Here is a 20,581-nt window from a genome sequence, read left to right as displayed (position 1 = left end):
TGTTTGACCGTGAACAGGACTATAAGTTATAACCTGCTCTTCGTTTGTTTTTTATTTTATTTGATAACAAAAGTTGAGTTGTTCCGAGATGTTATAAAAACAACGTGGGGAAAGAAAGCGTGCACTAATGATGTGAAGACTGAAGAGTTGAGAGGTTTTGCAAAACTTTGGATGATCTCTCATCTGTCGTCTTAACAGGGACCTCGATTCCCACCTCGTTACAAACAGCAAGTGTTCTTCCATTTCACATTTGGGAGTTATTCTTTTGGAGTTGCAGACTGCCGGGATGAAGAGTGTGGTGCTCCTGGGGCTGGTGGTCGTGATGCTGGGGGCCTTCACCCAGGTGGTCTCTCAGGTGGTCTTGGCCAAAGTGATGCGGTCCTCCAACATCAGGCGCGACGGTAAGGTCCTAGTTGTTGATCCGTTCAATCACAAATACGTGGGTTACTTTTGGTTTAAGAAGAGAATAATAATGCCACCTGTTTCCACCTCATTTGAACTACGCACAATGTAGTGAAAATATCTTTTATTTTATTTTTTATTATTAATTTCATTTGAAACAAATGAAATCAAACTGAACATGATCTAAACGTCTTCAAGTCGTCATGCACTTGACTTTTATACATTTGAAATACACAAGAAAGGGAAAATAAAGAGCTGTTAAGGTCATGTGACCCTCACCTATGAGAGTTCATGCCACATGGCTTGTCATGATAGTCACATGCCATGTCCAAGTGATGTAAATGCGTTGGCAAGAGTGGTGACAAATGACCAGACTACTGTTGAGGAGACAGCTCCCTATGTTGACCTGTTGAAATGGCTGTGGTGACATGAGCTATTCTCTCTTCGTGCCTCTGAGAGGAAAGAGAGAAAAGGGAAGGAGTGGACGGGGAAGAGGTGAGGAGGGAGAGGGGGGGAGGGAGGGGTTGAAAGAGAAGTAGGAAAGAAAGAGAGAGAAAGGTAAAGGGAGAGTGGAAGAATAGTGAAAGAGGAGAGGTCGGGGTGCTGCAGAGGAGAGAGATGCCTGAAGTCTGTGAGTTTAGTTTCTCTGATCATTACGACTGCCAATGCGCAGCATTCTAGAACTGAACCCAATCATCTAAAACAGAAGTCAGGAGCTAATCATCCTCAGTATGCTAGAACTAACCACAGACCTGGTGACCTGCAGGTGTCTATGTTTGGCCTGGAGGCTAAAATAGCTGGAGCTCTGTCTGGCTGTATTATAGTGGTCTGTCTCTCACTCTGTCAAAACAGCTGTGAGGCTGATTTTGGCAGTGAAACTTGAAAATACCACAGTATCAGATTTTCCTCTGGAAGTGGGTTCTGAACCCTGGTTCATCTCACACTCCTGAGTGGGAGTGCCAGAGCTGGTGTTGGTTAACGGTTAATGGCAGAACAACTTCTTATTTCCCTTGACCCCCCACCCCCCTTCTCCAACAACAACAACAACAACAACAACAACAACAAAAACAAAAAGTTCAATCTAATCTAATCTTTTCAGTCTAATCTAATCTTTTTCTCTTCAACTGGTATTTTGCTAAAACTGTCTGTGTGTCTTTAACCCCTTTCACACATACAAGCCTTCACAGTAGATTCCATGGAATTTACCTGGTACGGTGTATGTGTGAACGCGACTGACCAGGGAAATTCAATTAGGCATTTTTCCTGGTTAGGACCTTGTGTGATTCCATGGAATTTTACAGGGAAGGCTTAGGTGTGAACAGAATCTATCTTCAGGCATTAAGCTAATGTGTGAACGGCGAAAATCACTGGCGGACCCGGGTTGGGATGTAATTTACAGGGAACTATGTGTGAAAGGGGCTTTTGTGTGTGTTAGACAGGTGTTCTGTACATTCTGTATATTCCGATCTCAGTGACCAGTAGGTCTCTTGAGAGCTTGGTTACGCTGAGTTGATTGATAGCTGGTGCTTAGCTGTGCGTGTGTGTGTGTGTGTGTGTGTGTGTGTGTGTGTGTCTGTCTGTGAGTGTGTGTGTCTGTCTGTCTGTGTGAGAGAAATTGTCGAAGAGGAGTTCAAGTTGTCACGGCCCCCTTAGCTTTGAACAAACACATCATTTTTTATAGTCTGTGCGCGTGTGTGTGCTTTTCTGGCAGACTCCGCCTCACCACTGCACAGAGAGGAATTCCCCCCAAGGTTTCTCCTGTGTTTGTTTAGCGTTGTGTTAACGCTACACTCTTTACACACACACACACACACACACACACACACAGTGCCAGAATGAAACACGCAGCCACCCCTAGACATTGGCAGACAGTCTTTCCTCTCCTACGTGGAGACAATAGGGTGGCGACCACCAGGCAGTCTGAGGAGGGTGGAGGGGGACCGAGACTGAGTAATGGAATATTGGATGGTTGGTGAGAGAATGAGTGGAAGGAGAGAAGAGAGGGAGGGGGTTGTGTGTGTGTGTGTGTGTGTCTGTGTGTGTGTGTGTGTGTGTGTGTGTCTCTGTGTGTACGTACACGCAGTATTCAGCATTACCGTCTTATAATAGGCTGATGTCAGATGTGAAGCAGAGGCTTTTGTGTTGTGCTGTTTGGAGGAGGAGGAGGAAGAAGAGGAAAGGAACGGAGAGAAGGATGAGAGAGGAGGAGGAGAGGAGGAGCGAGGGCGTGATTGGGAGCCCAGGCTTTTGACCCTGTCAGCTTTGAGAGAATGGGAAGATTAAGAGAGGGTACAGTAGGAGATGGGAAGAGACAGAGGCCGACAATCTGTGGGTTTCTGTCAGCTTTTCGAGGTGGAGTAGAGGAAAAAAAGAGAGGAGGAGAAAAGAGGGGGAGAGAGGGAGAAGGTAAAGCTTTGTACTGCTCTGTCAGCTTTAGAGAGAGAGGGAGAGAAAGGAGGGAGGGGGGTAGAGGTGAAATTCAGTGGGGTCGAGGGGGGTAAAACCTTGACAGAAATACAGCTGACTAGGAGGTAGAATCTGAGGTAAGAGGGGGGGAGGGGGGGGGAGAAGGGACAGGAGGAAGAAGAGAGCCTGTCCCTCAGCTCCCCGAGTTTGAAGGCTTGACAGAAATACAGCTGACGTTACTGAAGTCTCTGACTACATGATGAGCACGAGAAAACTGCTGCCTCTCTCTCTCTCTCTCTCTCTCTCTCTGCTTGTCTCTGTGTGTATACTTGAAAATGTGGATATGGATCAATGAATGCTCCAAGTGACATCCATCTAAGACAAGACGTTAAAGGGGTTACTCGGTGTGATTGAACAGAAATGACTGAAATGATGGACAGGACATGGTAAATAATAATAATAATAATAACTTTATTTGTATAGCGCTTTTCCTGCAAACGTTGCAGCTCAAAGTGCTCTAAATGACAGCAATGATGGACAGAACGTGACAGAAATTACTCAGCAAAAAAAAAATCAAGCAGGAATTGTTCCCAAAGGAGAGAGAGAGAGAGACGTTCCTGTGTTTGAGAGGATGTGCACTTTTGTTTGTGTAAGGCTAATAGATGACTCTTGCAGAAGAGAGAGAGATGATGAAAAGAGAAAGGAAAAAAAAGGAAGAGCGAGAGGATAGAGTATTGCATTAGTGGTGCTTGACTCTCTAGGCTGTAGCTGCTGGATAAGTGATCCCATTGGTGGAGATGGGTCAAACAGTCACACAGACAGTCAAGCAGACTGCTTAACCCCTCAACCTGCCCCTGACACACACACACACACACACACACACGCACACAGGTCCTGTGCGTCATACACTGTTGATCTGATGCAGACAGACATAGTGCAGATTTGAAGTGCTGGAGGGCTGTCAAAACATCACCGTCTGCCAGAAATCAGATCAGAAGGAACATGCAAGCACCACACACACACACACACACACACACACACACACACACACACACACACACACACACACACACACACACACACACACACACACACACACACACATACAGATCACACCAGTCAAGCCGTTCTCCCACTGCTGCAGTCACTCAGCTGCAGACAGGACAGCAGCTTTTCATATATCAATCTAACTGTGTTTCTATGCCACCTTTTTACAACAGTCATTTGTCACACAACTCTTCACCTAAACCCCTGAATGGGAGAGCAGTAAAAGAACAACTATTGAGCTAACAACTTGATAGCAGGTGGATGTAATGCATCATGACTCTGTCAGCTCTAGTGCTGAAGGTGTGTGTGTGTGCGTGTGTGTGTGTGTGTGTGTCGGTCGATCTGCCTGTCTGTCATATCAGACACCTTGACGGATTCATCACAACACAAGGAAGCTGCGTCGCCTTGGCTAGCGACGGTCGGCCGGTCGGTCGGTCGGTCGGTCGGTCTCGGGCTAATTGATTGTCTTTGTCAGCCCTGCTGTTTGCGCTGCGGTAGCTGTCAACGAGAGACAACATCTACACTAACAAGGCCTTCACACACACATTCTCAGACACCCACACCCGCTTCCCCAAAGCCGCTCATCGCCAGTTGTTAATCCTTTCTCCCACAGTTCTGATTTACAGAGCAGAGTCTTATTATTATTATTATTAATACATTAGACTTATATAGTGCTTTTCTAGACACTCAAAAGACGCTTTACAAACTGAAAAGATCGAGTAGTAATGATAAAAAGAAACCCAAAAATAATTCATTCATTAAGGTAGTGCTGGGGACACATGGGAAGGGGAGGGGGGAGAGGGTTAACCGGTGAAGGCGAGCTTGAAGAGGTGGGTTTTGAGGGCCTGTTTAAATGTTGGGAGGGTGTTGGCCTGTCTGATGTGGTTGGGGAGGGCGTTCCAGAGGGACGGGGCTGCGGCTGAAATGGCCCCATCACCCCAGGTCCGGAGCTTGGTCCTGGTGGTCTTGAGGGTGGTTTGGTCATCAGACCTGATATGAGTCTTATATACGTATGTTAGTCACTAACAGTGAGTTGCCCTTGAGTGTGTTCTTCGTGTTATTGTTAAATATCGGTTTAGGTTTCTTAGAATCAATGTTATTGAATTGTCCTCTACACTTCTTAAATGGAGTGAAGAGGTATAACAAGGGATGATGATACTGCTGATGAATTGTGGGTAAACACTGTCATTCAGCTGGAAGGTTACACAGGGACAAGTGCTGCTCATCTCTTATCCTCCCTTCCCTCCTATTTGCCTTTTCTCCCCTGATTCGCATGCCTCCCTCTCTTTCTTTCTTTCTTTCTTCTGTTTTTTTGCGGGGAATTTGTTTTTCTTCTGTGTGTCTTTCCTTTTATTACATGATTTGGTAATACAGATTCAACACAGACATTCTGCTGTATAACTTCTGCATCTTGCAATTTCATATAGCTAGGCTGCCCATGTGCCTGTGTGCCTGTGTGCGTGTGTGTGTGTGTGTGGGGGGGGGGGGTGTGTGTGGGGGGTGGGGGTGGGGGGGGGGGGGTGGTGAGAGACAGCTTGCCAAAGGCAGTCAGCCTCTGTCCCTGATGACCTGGCCAGAGTGCTGAGTCGGAAAGGGTGCTCAACACACGTAGCCAAGGTGCTAAAGAGGAGACATCACTGGAAAGACTGTCTGTCATGCTTGACAAACTAGCATAGGACAGGGCTAAAGAGGAGCTGCTAGACTAGGATGCTGAAGCAAATAGTGAAGTTTGGGGCCTGTAGTTATAAAAGCTCTCAGAATTACTCATAGGAATCATGCTAAAAATGACATGTCAATGTTATCAAGCTTCTTTCTCACACTCTGAATGTGTTTCTTCATAATAGGCAGCTGTTGCAAATTCTTTATGTGCTTCTATCAGTTGGAAGGCAACCTGGCCCCCAGCTGACAAATCCAACGTTGCAGAGCCTGTTGTGACACTTAATGAATTACATTTCCCCCACTCCACACCTTCAACTACAGTGCTTATAGAAAGTCATCATACCACTTTTTCTACATGTTGTTGTTATAGACTCAATTTAAAATTGATTAAATCAAAATTGTCATCAATCCACAGACAATACCCCACAATGACAAAGTGAAAACAAGTTTTTAGAAATGTCTGTAAATGTATTGAAATTGAACCACAGAAACACCTCATGCACATAAGTATTCATACCCTTTGCTATGACACTCTGAGCTAAAATACAAAAATGTCATCAATAAATCACTCAATAAGTTGAATTGAGTCCATCTTAATGCAAGGATAATAGTTTATGTAATTTTGCAATGAATATCTTTGTTTTTATAGGGTCTCTGATTTGCATAGGAATCAAACTGTAGATTAGGATGTCACTACACTACCACAACTCAGCAAATGTTATACTTTTCTCTTGATCCTGACAAACTCCTCAGTCCCTGCCAGTGACAAACATACCCATAACTTGATTACCGGTAACTTGACCACTATTGTTCACACGAGAGATGGTGCGGAAACTGCATTGCATGTTCTGTCTTTGCACTAAACTTAATACTTTGTAGTAAAATCGAATAAACACACCAGCCAATCACTGAATTCATTGTTGCAATGCAAACACAATTATGGATATGAGAGAGATTATTTTTCCATTAAGGGATTCTTTTCAGCCACTTGGTTATAGACCAATTTTGTAGAGTGACTGAGATGATGTTGTGCTTTTTCCTCTCAGCCATTCAAACTTAAAGTTTTGTAAGTCTCCAGTCTTATTTTGATGAAGTCTTGTGAGTTTATCAAAATTAAGACTAGATTTTCCTTTAGCGACGCTGATGGAATACTCCCCTGGGGTACACACAAAACATATACAAAGAAGGAAACCATCAACACACAAAATAACAAACATAAAATGTCAATAGAAAGTCAGCAATGCAAAGATCCGTAGTTCTTATTTCACACCACAAAACACATATAGAAGAAGAAACCATCCACACACAAAACAACAGAAGAAACTATCCACACACAAAACAACAGAAGAAACCATCCACACACAAAACAACAAATAACACAAATACAATTCAAATAATGAGGCAGCAAAGCGCTAAGATGCAAATGGCCATGAGGTGTTGCTTCACTTGTTTTTTATAAAACTTTATTCTGCGTTTTAGAGATATGACCGGGAAGGGAGTTCCATTCAACTATAGCTCTATACATCACTGCACGTTGTTTCAAATTTGTTTTGGTTTTTGGAATTGTGTAGTTGCCACTGGTGGCATGTTAGGTGGGTTATGTGTGTGCATCAGAGCTGAGTGTAAGCTGCCTATACAAACAGACAGGGGTTTTCAGAACAGTCATATTTTTTACAAACGAAAGAAGTGATGCTTTTAACCTGTCATCAACGGTAAGCCAGAGGAGTCGGTCATGCGTGTCGTCTTTAGCTCTCGTTGTGCACAAGCTGAGCTGCTCTGTTCTGAACCTGGTGTAGCTTCCCTAGATTTGTTTTTGTAGTACCTGACCAGACCACCGGGCAATCATCTATAACAACATCCCTGCAATATCGCAAGGTCTGCGGTTCGATCCCCGGCTGGCCACATGTCACGGTGTGTTTGGGCCGAGAGTCGAGGTGTCGTTGGGCAAGACCTGCTCCCAATGAGCGGGCTGGCGCCTTGCATGGCAGCTTGCCGCCATTGGTGTGTGAATGGGTGAATGAAAGGCCATTGTAAAGCGCTTTGGAATAAGGTGCTATATAGTCCATATATATACAGTATATATACAGTCCATTTACCATATAGTTTTAGGTGGGGTAGGTGAACCTGTAACCACAGCATTTCAACATCACATGACATTAGACCCCCTCTAAGCTTAATAGGGATGTCTCTTTGAATGTGTATTGCAACTCCTCCCCCATATACGTATAGCCCTGTCCTTTCTATAAATGCTGTATCCCTGTATCTCCACTGTAGCATCGTCAAATGTGTTGTCTAAATGAGTTTCAGAAATGGCTAGAATGTGGATTTTGTCAAATATTAACAAGTTGCCGCCATTGGTGTGTGAATGTGTGTGTGAATGGGTGAATGAGAGGCTGTTGTAAAGCACTTTGGAGCAGCAAAAAAGGCCCTATATAAGTGCAGTCCATTTACCATTTACCATTTAAGTTAATCATATCTAACTTAGGCTTCATACAGCTCTGGAAAATATTAAGAGACCTCTCCAATTTCTTCTTAAACCAGAATCTCTACACGTATGGCAGCCATTCCATTCCAGTGTCTGTTGAATTCCAACACAGGCACACCTCATCCTACTATGTCTCCAGATCTGAACCCCATTGAAGACCTCTGGAATGTGATCAAGAGGAAGATGGATGGTCACAAGCCATCGAACAAATCCGAGCTGTTAGAATGTTTGAGCCAGGAGTGGCCTAAGGTCACCCGACAACAGCAATGTGAAAGACTGGTGGAGAGCATGCCAAGACGCATGAAAGCTGTCATTGAAAATCAGGGTTATTTCACCAAATATTGATTTCTGAACTCTTCAAAGTTAAAACATTAGTATTGTGTTTTTCATATTCAAATGAATATTAACTTGTTTTCTTTTCATCATTCAAGGTGTGAAAACACTGCATCTTTTTTTTTATTTTGGCCAGTTGTCATTTTCTGCAAATAAACGGTCTAAATGGCAATATTTTCATTTGGAATTTGGGAGAAATATTGTCAGTAGTTTATGGAATGAAACATTCATTTTGCGCGGTCTCTCTCTTTTTTCCCAGAGCTGTATATTCATGAGACATTTGTAGCCCTTTCTTGGGAACTGTTGACATCAACATGGTGTAAGAAAATCAACATTCAGTCCTGTGTGTGTGTGTGTGTGTGTGTGTGTGTGTGTGTGTGTGTGTGTGTGTGTGTGTGTGCGCGTGTGAGCCAGAGCCAGACACACACAAGCTGCAGCAAAATGTACACTAATGATTTTACACCGATATGAATGTTGTTCATTTGTAGCCAACAGATAGGGACAGACAGATAGGGATGTAACAATGCACTCAACTCACGATTCGATACGCCTCCCCCCGCCTCCCCAAGAAGTGTAGCTAATGGAAAATAAAACACAGTCCACACAATCCATTTTTCTGCAACACGATGCGTATCGTCACGTTTTTGTATCGCGATATATCGGCATACTATATTTCGTCCCATCCCTATGTAGATTGTATGTATGTATGTATGTATGTATGTATGTATGTATGTATGTATGTATGTATGTATGTATGTATGTATGCATGTATGCATGTATGTATTGGATGCATTAGTCAACAACAGCAACAAGTCAGAAGTGTCAGCCAAGTGGATGCTACTGCTAATCAAAGGCTAATCAAAAGACTATAATTAAAAGCAAACCCAGTCTGCTCCACTGATGCTAACGCTTTGGTGGATTGAAATGATTACATCAGATAATGATAAATCAATGCATTTGTGCTCACATCGAGGATTTGCACACACACACACAGCAATTAATATCCTTGTTTATTTATTGGGGTAAATCAGAGATGCTCTTTGGTGTGTGGAGTGTTTGATGAGTTTTGCACTGCTATCTTGGGATATTGATGACTTTTCTTGTTGTTGTGTTTTCTCAACTCTCTCTCTCTCTCTCTCTCTCTCTCTCTATCCCTCTCTCTCTCTCCCCCTTTCTCTGAGGATGTCCTGGGGTGTACTGGAGCGGATGATGAGTGAATTAGCTCAGTTAACAGCATTTTAGCCTTGACTTTGTGTTTGTGTAACACTTACACTTTCCGTGTCAAAGGACATGCCTTTGTTCTTTCACAGGAATACACACACACACACACACACACACACACACACACACACACACACACACACACACACACACACACTCACACTGCCCTAAGAGTAGGGAATGAAGCAGGCCACACACCCTGAGGTGTTTTGGATTATTCTAAAATTGCTCCTTGGCAGGGGATATACAGTAGTGTCAAGCACTGGGTTGTGATATCAGGTGTGTGTGTGTGTGTGTGTGTGTGTGTGTGTGTGTGTGTGAGAGTGTGCGTGCGTGCGTGCGTGCACGCGTGCGTGGGTGCGCGTTCACGTGCTGGTGGTAAACCTGCAACGTCCTACAAAGAGGCGCCGTTAGTCTTCTGTTATGTGATTCTATTGAAATGATTCCGTGTGAGGGAATTCTTATTTTAGGATTTGGAGAGTTTGGGTTCCTCAGAACACCAAAGGTGGCTTGTTAAAAACCCTCCCATACTGGTAGTCTGTGTGGGCGTGCGTGCGTGTGTACATGCATGGCCTATATTCCACTTTTCTCGTCTGACCACACAATCTTGAGGTGTGTAGTCAAGTGGAGGAAGAGTTTTCTATGTTCTTTTCTATAATTATATACATCCCCGCTCTATAATTCATGCAGATGTACATTCTCTGTATGCATTTCAGAGCGTGTGTCTCTATGGATCCACTAATGCACTGGACATCTGCTGCTCTTCTCTGAGGGCGGGTTAGACGTCCCTGCTGCTCTCTTAAGCTTTATTCTCTCACATCGGGTGCAGCTTCAGATAGGGTTTTAACTCGGGGCTGGTGTAAAATCTGTGCTTTTTAGATGCACTTGAAATACCTGGATTGATCGACAAACCTGAGAGATACAGTAGCGTACGGTGAACAAGCTTACATCCATACGCATAGTTTGACTTTTTTTTGTTGTCTTGGGGGCACAAGAACTAGGCCTACATGAATAACACAGCTCGGTTGGGCAATGCAAGCCTACCACTGCTTGTCAGAACCCTATGGTCAGAAAGCAGAGCTGTATTGTATCACTGGTGGGCAGAACGTGTGATTGCAATATTGCAGCACTGCCTGACACAGCACATGCCCACTTTTTTTGGGTTTGGTTTGTTTTGATATTCCAAGATGGCGCCATGGATGGCTTCCTCTGTGTGTTGGTGTGCAGTGTTTTGTCTGGTTTTGTTGTAAACTCAGTGTCCTGCTACAGCTACAGTAACCGGAGGTCTTTCACCAGAGAAGAGCTCATGAACATCAGGGAAACAACTTCTGTGGTTTTATTTCCCGACTTTCTCATTTCCATCTGTGGAATTACAGGACATTTTGGTCAAAGGTGTGCTCACCTCTGTTCATGCATGTGATTCACTGCATGAACAGTGGGCGCTCGTGCATACTTCAGACTATGCACTCCATTACCATGAATATTCCTCTCCAACGTGTGATTACTGTGCAACAAACTGGATGAACTCCAGCTACTGTGTGCAGAGGCTTCCCAGAGGCTGAGGCTTTTCTTCATCTTCGGTTTTGTGTTTTTTTACGGAAACGTAGCCGCGTGGATTAGGGATGTAACGATTCACTCAACTCACGATTCGATAAGATTCACGATACAGCGATTTTCTTTTTTAACAAAATTAGATTGCAGACAAATTCTGACTGAAAAATATGTATTTATTTTTCAGACAAAAACCACAAAATACTGTATTTTGTCCCTTTTAACCCTATTAGTAATTATTTATCAAACATTCTGCCTGGATTTGCAAAAAAAATTGTACAAATATTTTTTAGCACCATTTACAAACTGAAAGCCCCCCCACCCCACTAATGACCTGTGCCTGGCCAACGACCTGAATGAGTTCTACTGCTGATTCGATTGGACAATGGGACAGTATCCACCAGACGTCAAGCTCCTCCTCCCCCACCTCAGCAGGGGCCTGGCCTCTCCACAACTGCCCACCTCATGACTCTCTCCACCCTGGAGAGGGATGTTAATAGACTGAACAGTAGCTGGACCAGACTCTGTCTCTCCCTCCGCCCTGAAGCACTGTGCCGATCAGCTGTCTCCAGTGTTCACAGACATTTTGAACACCTCACTGGAGACATCCCACATACTAGCCTGCTTCAAGACCTCCACCGTCCCCCCAAAAAACAAGGATAACAGGACTAACGACTTCAGACCCATCGCCCTGACCTCTGTCGTAATGAAGTCTTTTGAGCACCTTGAAGCCGTCACGGACCCCCGCCTAGACCACCTGCAGAGCCTGCAGGTCTGTGGACGATGCAGTAAACACAGCCCTCCACTTCATCCTCCAGCACCTGGACTCTGCAGGAACCTACGCCAAGATACTGTTTGTGAATTTCAACTCCGCCTTTAACACCATCATCCCTGTTCCCCCTCTGCTGCAGGACAAGCTCTCTCAGCTTGCACATATCTGACTCATGGTAAATGGTAAATGGACTGCTCTTATATAGGGCTTTTTTTGCTGCTCCAAGGCGCTTTACAACGGCCTCTCATTCACCCATTCACACACACGTTCACACATGGCGGCAAGCTACCATGCATACCACGCTGGCGCGCTCACTGGGAGCAATTTTGGGGTTCAGTGTCTTGCCCAAGGACACTTCGACATGTGGCCAGCCGGGGCTCGAACCACTGATCTGCCAACCTTGTGATCATTAGACGGCGGCTCTACCTCCTGCGCCACAGCCGCCCCATCGTGCTGCCCCTCATCCTGCAGGTGCAGCACGTGAAGCTGGAGAAACACATCTCCGACTCCTGGACCATCAGCACCGGTACCCCTCAAGGCTGCATCCTTTCCCCTCTACTCTTCTCCCTGTATACTAACAGCTGCACCTCCGGTCATCAGCCAGTCAAGCTCCTGAGGTTTACAGAGGACACCACTCTCATTGGGCTCATCTCTGGTGGGGATGGGTCCGCCTACAGGTCTGAGATTGATCATCTGGTGTCCTGGTGCAGACAAAACAACTTGGAGCTCAATGCTCTAAAGACGTTGGAGATAGTTGTGCACTTCAGAAAACCCCCCAGCCCCACCCGCCCCCATCACCCTGTGTGACTCCCTAATTGACACTGGATTCCTTCAGCTTCCCTTGGGCATCATCAGCCATTATCACCCAGGACCTCACGTAGGAGCAGAATATCAGCATCCTCACCTCCTTTATTACCATCTGGTACACTTTTGCCACTGCCAAGGACAATGACAGACTGCAGCGTATCATTGGCTCTGCTGAGAGAGTGATTGGCTACAATCTGCCATCCCTCCGGGACCTCCATGCCTCCAGGGCCCTGGGGCGGGCAGGAAAAGATTGTGCCCGACCCCCTCCCACCCTGGACACAAACTCTTTGAATCTTTCCCCTCCAACAGGAGGCTATGTCCCATCATGACCAAAACCTCACGACCCAAAAACGGTTTCTTCCCGACTGCAGTTCACCTCATTAACAAGGCCCGAGTCCCCCACTGACACCCACTGTTCTCTTGATCCCCACTGACAAACAGTCACACGGCACTATTCTTATGTCACATTGCACTATTTTAGTAAATACTTTTCATCTCTATTATTATTATTTTTCACTTTACTTATATCTTGTCTGTTTTTGTCCTCGCACTTTGTTTACTGTTATGCACCACCAGACCTTGTGTGTGGAAACCTACTGTGCAATAAATCTGTTTCTGATTCTGATTATTGACATTCCGTTCACAAATCCTTGTATACATATGAAAGCAATCTAATAAATCTTGCATTGAATATAATGTATTCGCAATTTAATTTAATACACAATCCATCTGCTAGGGGTGTCCACCCATGCTTACACCGGTATAATTCTCCCACACTGTTATGTTGCCATTACACCCACCAAGTACAGGAATAAAACGCTATAATGAAACACACAAGGCATGATCAGTGACACTATGGAAGATTCTTTTACCAGAGAGAGAGAGAGAGAGAGAAAAAAAAAAGGTTCTGAAGATAAGTAAACAAACACATACAAGTGACTTTGCTTCTCAAGCTAGGGTGGTGGGATCGGTAGTTGTTTTGGTATAAAGAAAGAAATGCCCCAGTATGGCAACATTTGGGATTCCAACCAGATGACAGGTATAGTGATGTCTGTGTTTTCTACATTGCGCAATCACAAAATTAATCAGATATTAGGCAATGTGCAAAAATTGCTTTGAAATTCTAAGAAAATCTAAATCATTTGCCCTAATTACATTTTATGAAGAGTGCTTTTCTACCCCCCTGCAACATCCCAGTACGTTTGCAGAAACCTGTGTGTGCTTTTTGCACCAACTGCAGAGCTGGCTTTACGTTTTCATATTATGTTCAGCCAGTTGGTAAATGTCAGTAATGTAGAGGCTAGTCTCATGTAGGTAAAAAACGCTTTTCAAAATGTCATTCAACATTAACTGCAAAGTGCATGACCGAATACTACCCTGATTGCATTTGTAATTTTTTTATTTTCAGCATGTGCACATACAGTCAGCACTCAAGTTGTAAAAGAAAATCAGGGGAGGATGGTGGATTTGATCATATGGGGACAATTTTAGCATCCCCACAGCGTCAGTGACTTCAGTGTCAGTGACTTGGTGAAAATGTCATTGCATGTGTGCGTGTCCCCTCGCCCACAGTATTTTACTCAATATGCGCAAAACTAAATGTTGAAATGTTGAAATAGCAGTAATACCACGTAATTAATTAATAATTTAACTTAATAATTTAATAACATAATTTAATAATTTAATAAAATAATTTAACTTAATAATTTAAGACCATAATTTAAGACCACCACTACCACGTTCATTGATAAAATGACATAAGGGATGGAAAGGGGGGATGGCAGTTTTAGAAGGGGATGATTTTGACCGTTTTTATTTCAGGGGGGATCCCATCCCCCCTCATCCCCCCCTCAACTCTAGTGCTGCTAGTAATATACTGGGAGGGACATTTCTGCTGTCACTTGGTGCTCAAAGAATCTGGCTGCGTTCGTTTGATGATGCCGTGGTGCCGGGTGGCACAAAGGTTATAGTTGGTAGAACTTGTTTATATTTTAAATAGTTTAAATATTTTGAACTAAGGTGTAGCAGATGTTTTGGGAGGAAGATATACCGGTTTGAGAATTCCGATACCGTCCCGACCCTAGTGAATTTAGAACATACCTTGAAGAGAACGTGCACTTGCAGAAGTAGATGTTAATCCTTTCTTGTGGGGATGGTGAAAGAGAGAGAGTGAACAGGAGGAAGTGGAAGTGCATCGGATGCTGCTGCAGTTGAGTGAGAAAGGGAGGAGAGAGAGGATGACGGAGAGAGAGAGGGAGGGTGTGGGAGGGAGGTGGGGGGTTGGAGGGCAACGCTGACCAAAGATGACACCCCTCGGCACGCAAATGTGCCCTTGGAGAGGAAGAAAGGGGACAGGTTCTGTGTGTGTGTGTGTGTGTGTGTGTGTGTGTGTGTGTGTGTGTGTGTGTGTGTGTTCATGCCTGTGTGCTTGTGTGAGCTTAACTGGATCTGAGAAACAGAGGATGGATGAAATATTTAAAGCCACGGTGTCATTAGAGAGTGGGTAAGAAAAGTGATCCAGTAATGGTCTTGGTAGTGGTCACACACACACACACACACACACACACACACAGACACACACACCTTGGATTTAGCATGTTGCCTCAGGTTTTAGTTGGCTCGCAGGGGAGAAAATCAACCTTCTATCCACATCAGAGCTAAAAGAGCCTGCCTCACACATTAGGGGTTTAACAGAATAGTTGACAAACACTAACCACTAGTCTGTGCTGTGGGCAGTTGTCATGGAGTTTGAGCACAGTGCAGTATAGCGGCTGCCACAACAGCAGCAGAACCCCAGGCCCAACAGTCTTCAGCAGAAATATTTGATGAAGAATTTGAGTAATTCCAATGTTAAATGCAAGTTGTGTAAGGTTACCTTGTAAGGGTACCATAAGAGTACAACACAGTGAACCTTTGGTTCCTGGACCAGACTGAGCTCATTCCAGCATTATGTGTATCTAAGCCTGTGTGTCTACGGTGTATGTGTCTGTGTCTACGGTGTATGTGCCTGTGTCTACGGTGTATGCCCAGTACCTGCTTCGCAGCCTCCCAGTGTCCCCCGGAACCTTCTCCAATGTAGAGATGACTAGAAACCTTTCTGAACCCGACAGGAGTCATTCTAGCATGATGTGACCTCAACTATTTGTGACAGGAACTGGTGTTTTGTTCCCCAAGTCGGCAAGGTAATTTTTCAGTTGTTTATTTTGGACAGATTATGAAAGTGCAGATTCTAAGCTTTCAAATGATCTGTCATACATTGAAATCTGAAAATAATAGTCAAGAAGATATGCTTATTTGGATGTTAGTACAGATCAAACAAAATAGTACAGATTGGACACAATAAAAGGCCTCTCTAAAATGTGCCGTTTTGTCACACAGCACAATGCCACAGATTAGGGATGTAACGATGCACTCAACTCATGAGTCGATATGATTCAAGATACTGGGTTGGGTTCACGATAACAAAATGATTGCAGACAAATGATGACTGAAAAATATTATTTTATTTATTTCTCAGACAAAAACGATGAAATACTGTATTTTCTTTAAAGAATCGCTTATTTGTACCTCTTCATAACCAACAAAATAAGGAGTTATTATACTGCATTGTTTGTTTTTGTTGACATATGTGATGTGTTCGGCTAGGCTCAAATCATAAGTATTGCTGCTGTTATGTGGTTCCTTAAACACAACTGAAGACAGGTCATAGAAATGATCTATTTGCATGTCAAAAAGCATTTTCCCCTTAGTTTACATTTTGATGATGACCCTCCATGCAGAATCACTTCTTCAACTGCATTCCCAATGTGAATGTAGCTAGCTAGTTTAGCTGTACACTAAAGGGCTCTGCACACAGCGTGCGATTTCTGTTGCGCATCAACGTTCCATTTTGAAGTTTGAATGGAAGTCTATAGGGCTCTGCACACAGCGTGCGATTTCTGTTGCGCGTCAACGTTCCATTTTGAAGTTTGAATGGAAGTCTATGAGAACATCGCATTTACCCACACACGGCCCCGATTTTAATCGCACGGCGAACATTCGATTCCATTCATTTGACAGTGCGACAAAACTCGCACGCCGTGTGCTTTGTCCCATTCAAAATGAATGGAATCGAATGTTCGCCGTGCGATTAAAATCGGGGCCGTGTGTGGGTAAATGCGATGTTCTCATAGACTTCCATTCAAACTTCAAAATGGAACGTTGACGCGCAACAGAAATCGCACGCTGTGTGCAGAGCCCTTAAGAGAACATCGCATTTACCCACACACGGCCCCGATTTTAATCGCACGGCGAACATTCGATTCCATTCATTTTGAATGGGACAAAGCACACGGCGTGCGAGTTTTGTCGCACTGCTTTGTCCCATTCAAAATGAATGGAATCGAATGTTCGCCGTGCGATTAAAATCGGGGCCGTGTGTGGGTAAATGCGATGTTCTCATAGACTTCCATTCAAACTTCAAAATGGAACGTTGATGCGCAACAGAAATCGCACGCTGTGTGCAGAGCCCTTTACAATGTCACACCAACACACCACCAACAATGCACACTTCGACAACAGCATTGCAAGACGAGCGCAGCGAGCTACAGAAGAGAAGGCTACACATAGACTATGCAGGTCCCTTCATGGGAAAGATATTTTTGGTAATAGTAGCTTACTCAAAATGGATGGATGTATACCGGGTGAGCTCAGCTATGTCAGCTGTTACTTTGGATCGTCTCAGGAAAAGTTTCAGTAGCCACGGCATTCCTGAGATGATGGTTTCAGATAATGCTCCATGTTGAGGGGTGACAACACCAAAGAGTTCATGACAAAGAATGGAATCTCATGTCATCTGCACTTAATGTAAAAGAGCTCAGGTGACACATTGGAGACAAAACTGAATAGAGTTTTGTTTAGCTATCGTATAACTCCACATGAGTGGAATTGCAACACTCTCAAAGAACTAGGAAACCCCCAGCTCATTTTGGAGAGTTTGGGAGGTAAAGGATTCCTTCTCATGGGCTAATCTCCTTTAAGAAGAATGGTAGTCTACCCTTGCTTCCAACAAAGTCATAATGTGAGGGTATTATGAAAAGAAAAACACAGGGGACACTCTCACAGCCATGTTTATTGATGCTTGAAAGTTTGTGAACCCTCAGAACCCCCAGACATGGTCATTGTTTTTGTATTTTTTTTATTTTTAAAAACTCATTAAATGATATCCAAACACCAATTTGTAAAGCAGACTTTCCAAATAATGGACACAAACATGGTTTCATGGTTTAATGTCGTGGTTTATCTCACAAAAACTGAAAATGTGACGTGCAAAAGTATGTGAACCCTTTTAGTTAGTAGCTTGTGGCACCTCCTTTTGCAGCCATTACTTCAACCAAACATCTTCTGTAACCACTGACCAGACTCGCATCTGCTGTTGGGGATTTTTGCCCACTCCTCCTTGCAGACCGTAGCCAGTTGAGAGAGGTTAGAGGGGCATGTGGCATACAACGCCCGCTTCAGGTCTACCCACAACATTTCTATCGGACTGAGGTCCGGACTTTGACTAGGCCAATCCAGAGTACGAGTCCTTGTTCTTTTAAGCCATACCTTGGTAGTTTTGCTGGTATGCTTTGGGCCATTGTCTTGTTGCAGAACCCATTTTCGGCACAGCTTCAACTCCCTGACTGATGGCAGGAGATTCTGATCAAGAATTTGTTGATAGGCATGAGCATTCATGTTTCCCTGGATAATATGGAGTCGTCCAGGTCCAGAGGCAGAAAAGCTGCCCCAGATCTTCACATTTCCACCACCATGCTTCACTGTTGGGAGGAGGTTTTTCTCCTGGTATGCAGTGTTGGCTTTTCTTCAAACATGGCGGTTTTGATTGGACCAAATAATTCTATCTTGGACTCATCTGTCCAGAGAATGGACCTCCAGAAGGCTTCACTCTAGCAACCCTCCCATGAATGTCATGTCTATTACATTTTCGTCTGATTGTAGACGCGTGTACATTTACCCCAGATGCTGCCAGAGAGGTCTGCAACTCTCCAGAGGTGATGTGTGGGTTGGCCTTTACCTGGTTTATTATGTTTCTGGTGCTTCTTGGTGATAGTTTTGATGGGCGTCCACTTCTACGCAGAGTTGCGATCATGTTGAATGCTCTCCATTTGTAAATTAGTTGTCTTACAGTGGATGGATGGAGCTGGAATCTTTTGGAGATGGTCTTAAAGCTTTCCCCGTGACTGATGGGTGTCAGTACCTTCTTCCTGATGTCCTGGGATATCTCCTTTCCTCTCTGCATTGTTGCTCTGTGTAGGTACACCCTGGCACTACAGTGGTTTGGTTGGTTTCCTCTCTCTGTTAATCTGTGTTGCCCAACCCTTTTCCTAAGGATGTCTCATTTGATTGGTCTACTTAATTGATTAATTCAGCACCCAAATGTGTTTCACCTGAATCTATCACCTACTTGATTTTACCAATGCAGCTGGGGGTTCACTTACTTTTGCACATACTGTACACTAATTCAATATTATATGTAGTTTTTTGGCTACTCACACAATTCCCTCGAAACATACTAAGTACATGCAATTGATAAACATAAACCTGACATTTGATATATAGAAAACTAGTGATGATAAAAGAAGAAAATCATGGTAAAACAACTGAAAACTCTAAACTGCTCAAGGGGTTCACATACTTTTAAACCTCACTGTATGTATATATGTATATATATAATTTTTAAAAAACGGTTCAGTTAAACAGACTTGTAGAATATGTAATGTTATTAAGTGAAGGGATTGCTTACAAGTTGAATGGTTATTGTAATGGTTACTGTAATGGAAAAGGGCTTATTTTACATAGTACAGTCTTTAATATGAAAATGTTTGAGTTCAGATTTAAGGGGGGAGGAATGTGGTAGAGTGGGATACGTACATCTGACTACTATCATCATTATGACAACCCAGTATACAAATCAGCCTGTCTTGAACCCCTCTACAGTGTTATCTGCATTTGCAACGCATGTCAGTAGAACTTGGTAATATATGATATTATAAATAATAGGATTAATTTGCATTCACATTTTTTTACGCGTTGAGGTTTCAAGATTAATCGCGTGCGTTAGTCGTTAACATTGACAGCCCTAATATATAACACACGCTTTAAAAGTGCACCACTGTCTACAGATGCTATAAAAGTGATGACAGAACTTTTTGTAAACAATGTCATTTGTCAAATAAATAACCTGTCAAAAAAGACTAATTATTTAGAAGGGATCATAATCGCGTATGACATGACAGCTTCTCCTCAGAAGGGAGAATTAGAAAAACAGATGGCAAGCGCAGGCAAGTTGTTGCCAAAAAAAGCAACTTCCGCTGACATTTGGAAGCATTTCGGGTTCTCATCGAATAATGGGAGAGCCAGTAAATGTTGCTGAGGCTGTGTGCAACATTTGCATGAAGAAGGTGACGGCCAGAGATGGAAATACTTCAAATGGACATGGGCGCTCTCGGAATCAAATCACCGCTGCAAGGATGAGCAAGTTGTCGAGTTCAAAGCCCCCCGCAGCTGTTGCTGTGTGAAAATAAGAACGCTAATAATAATAATAAAAAAAATAATAATAAATGTTATTCATATAACACCTTTCATACAAAAAAACGAAGCTCAACGTGCTTTACAACAAATAAATGACATGCATTGAGTGCTTCACAACACTTTCCTACACTTTTCAATAACTTTGACCAGATGTCAAAGCCTTTGATTGTCCCTATTCTCATGTTTTACTTTATTTCCCCAAAATATAGGTTCTTAGCTTTCATTTGACACCCAATTTGACATGCTCTTCTGAATTTAACATGTTGGTGACAGGTCCTCATGGGTCATGTTACACAGAACGGACATGTTTTGACACGTTTTCATAG

General features: G+C 43.6%; 1 protein-coding gene across 1 annotated transcript in view; it reads left to right on the top strand.

Annotated features, from left to right (window-relative positions):
• Nucleotides 1-286: 286 nt before the first annotated feature.
• Nucleotides 287-20,581, top strand: part of pdgfd (platelet derived growth factor d) — a gene marked incomplete at both ends in the record, with an annotated part of 61,850 nt that continues 41,555 nt past the window's right edge. The window contains one exon of the mRNA XM_080543645.1: nucleotides 287-401. Coding sequence (XP_080399771.1) covers nucleotides 287-401 — 115 coding nt within the window. The remainder of the gene's footprint in view (nucleotides 402-20,581) is intronic.

Source organism: Nansenia antarctica (genome assembly GCF_963989245.1).
Source record: "Nansenia antarctica genome assembly, chromosome: 12".
In the NCBI taxonomy this organism is placed as follows: domain Eukaryota; kingdom Metazoa; phylum Chordata; class Actinopteri; order Argentiniformes; family Microstomatidae; genus Nansenia; species Nansenia antarctica.
This window is presented reverse-complemented; position numbering and strand designations above follow the sequence as displayed.